Source organism: Zingiber officinale, chromosome 8B (genome assembly GCF_018446385.1).
Source record: "Zingiber officinale cultivar Zhangliang chromosome 8B, Zo_v1.1, whole genome shotgun sequence".
Taxonomy (NCBI): domain Eukaryota; kingdom Viridiplantae; phylum Streptophyta; class Magnoliopsida; order Zingiberales; family Zingiberaceae; genus Zingiber; species Zingiber officinale.
Window position 1 is genome coordinate 90,023,571 of NC_056001.1, and position 1,798 is coordinate 90,025,368.

The following is a 1,798-nucleotide window of genomic DNA, read 5'->3' on the forward strand; positions in this document are numbered from 1 at the left end:
AAATACAAAAACAAATAACTGCTTAGTGGTTATAATGCATGCCATGAAAATAGGTTGGGTTGGTAAGAAGCAACATGTACAAAATGCTGATGTGGGTTATTTATGACAACTAAAACAAATGTTGCAGCTCAGAGTTGGCAATGGAGAGGACTTTATTCCATCAAGGGAGAGATGGAATTTTAACCAAAAGGTGTGTTTTTTTTCTTTCAATGAGTTTATTCTTTAAATTGTTAGGACCCTTGTATTGAAAAATCTGGACTGTGATTTCACTTGGAGGTCTGACTATTCTTTTCAAGTTAAACTTTTGAAAATTCTCCCTTTTGGCTATATGAACCGGGATCATATAATATAAGTCTCCCTTTTGTCTTGTCTTTTGCTTTTAAGAAAACAAATGATTCATCCAAGGGACCTATCTTAAATGCTTTTGAGATATACAAGTATATGGAGATAAATTATGGATCCCTAGACGGTAAGTAAAGAAATATCTTGTTAATTTGGTAATCTAGAGCAACACTGTTTTCTTTTAGAGTGTATCCTTTATACCTCTTTTCTCTTCAGCACTGACCATGGAAAGCTTTGTATCACATTACCCAAAAGAAGTTTGGGCACAAGAAGGTGGAGATCCATGCTTACCAGCTCCATGGTCATGGGTTCAATGTAATTCAGATCCGCAACCACAAATTGTTTCAATGTACTGAATGCTTCTCTAAATCTCATTGGTCTTTGTCATGTTTGCTTTGCTTTCCCATGCATGATTTCCAGTTTCTCTAGCTGACCTATGAATTGTTGCTAATGTACAAATTTTAGCTATCTTCTCGCCGCGTGAACTAATGAATAGATTCGTATAATGAACAGTAGACTATCAGGGAGAAATTTGACGGGGAATATACCTGCAGAGCTTGCTAGTTTAACTGGCCTAGTCGAATTGTAAGTTAGAATCTACTTCTGTTCCAAGTCAATTTATTTCATTCGGCACAACTGTTGATGGATTTAATGATTCCTTGTCACTGTGTCAAATTCAAATATTTCAGATGGCTTGATGGAAACGTGCTTTGTGGCCATATACCTGCTCTCGGTGCATGCTTAAGTCTTAGAAACATGTAATATATAAATATTGCTGGTTTATATATCAAACACTTAATCATTCGCTAGACTTTTTGAATTGTTTTTTTGCAGTCACCTTGAGAACAATAAGTTAACTGGTGATCTATCATTTTTGGATGGCCTATCAAATTTACAAGAACTGTATGTCCTTTCTTGCCATTATATTGTCATTTAACGAACATCAATGTTTGCCCAAATTTGTTCTCTTTTAACGTTTGGCTTTGTCTAGCACCAACTCCAGCATGAAGTAACTATTGAGCTTGCAGGTACGTGCAGAACAATATGCTGTCCGGAACAGTACCTGGTCATCTTCTTGGCAAAAATATAGTTTTCACGTGGGTATTTCTTATTAGATTGTGTTGAATATCTCTTTAAGTCCTACTTTCCAATGAAATTACAATTATCAAACTTGGGTATGCTATTTTGAGGCGTATCCCCAAGAAACTTAGACTATTTTCAAGAGAAGGTAGGTACGACTCAATACAACTGACTAACTTTTGTCTGAAACATGTATATGAATTAAAGATATTGTTTTTTCATTTGCAGATGATCTTCCACCTCCCCAACCATTCCAAGAGTTAAGTGCTTCTTTCGGAGGATTTGGCATTGAAACAACACATAGATATTGGTTATCTGAAATCAACGATGCCACAGAAAACTTTGCTAAAAAAGTTGGTTCTGGGGGCTATGGGAC

At 35.9% G+C, this 1,798-nt stretch overlaps 1 protein-coding gene across 1 annotated transcript; it reads left to right on the forward strand.

The window, feature by feature from the left end:
• Positions 1–328: 328 nt before the first annotated feature.
• Positions 329–1,355, forward strand: LOC122014025 (probable LRR receptor-like serine/threonine-protein kinase At1g67720). Its single transcript, XM_042570221.1, has 6 exons — positions 329–469; positions 559–691; positions 856–927; positions 1,032–1,100; positions 1,177–1,245; positions 1,334–1,355. Exons 1-6 carry the CDS (start codon positions 442–444, stop codon positions 1,353–1,355), a joined length of 393 nt encoding a protein of 130 aa, XP_042426155.1. The 5' UTR covers positions 329–441.
• Positions 1,356–1,798: the final 443 nt, after the last annotated feature.

Excerpts from the sequence above, each read along its gene's own strand:
- LOC122014025 (XM_042570221.1), top strand. The coding sequence starts at position 442 with ATGGAGATAAATTATGGATCCCTAGACG. Across the intron at positions 928-1,031 it reads TTAACTGGCCTAGTCGAATT|ATGGCTTGATGGAAACGTGC; the intron begins GTAAGTTAGAAT and ends CAAATATTTCAG. Across the intron at positions 1,246-1,333 it reads CTATCAAATTTACAAGAACT|CACCAACTCCAGCATGAAGT; the intron begins GTATGTCCTTTC and ends GGCTTTGTCTAG.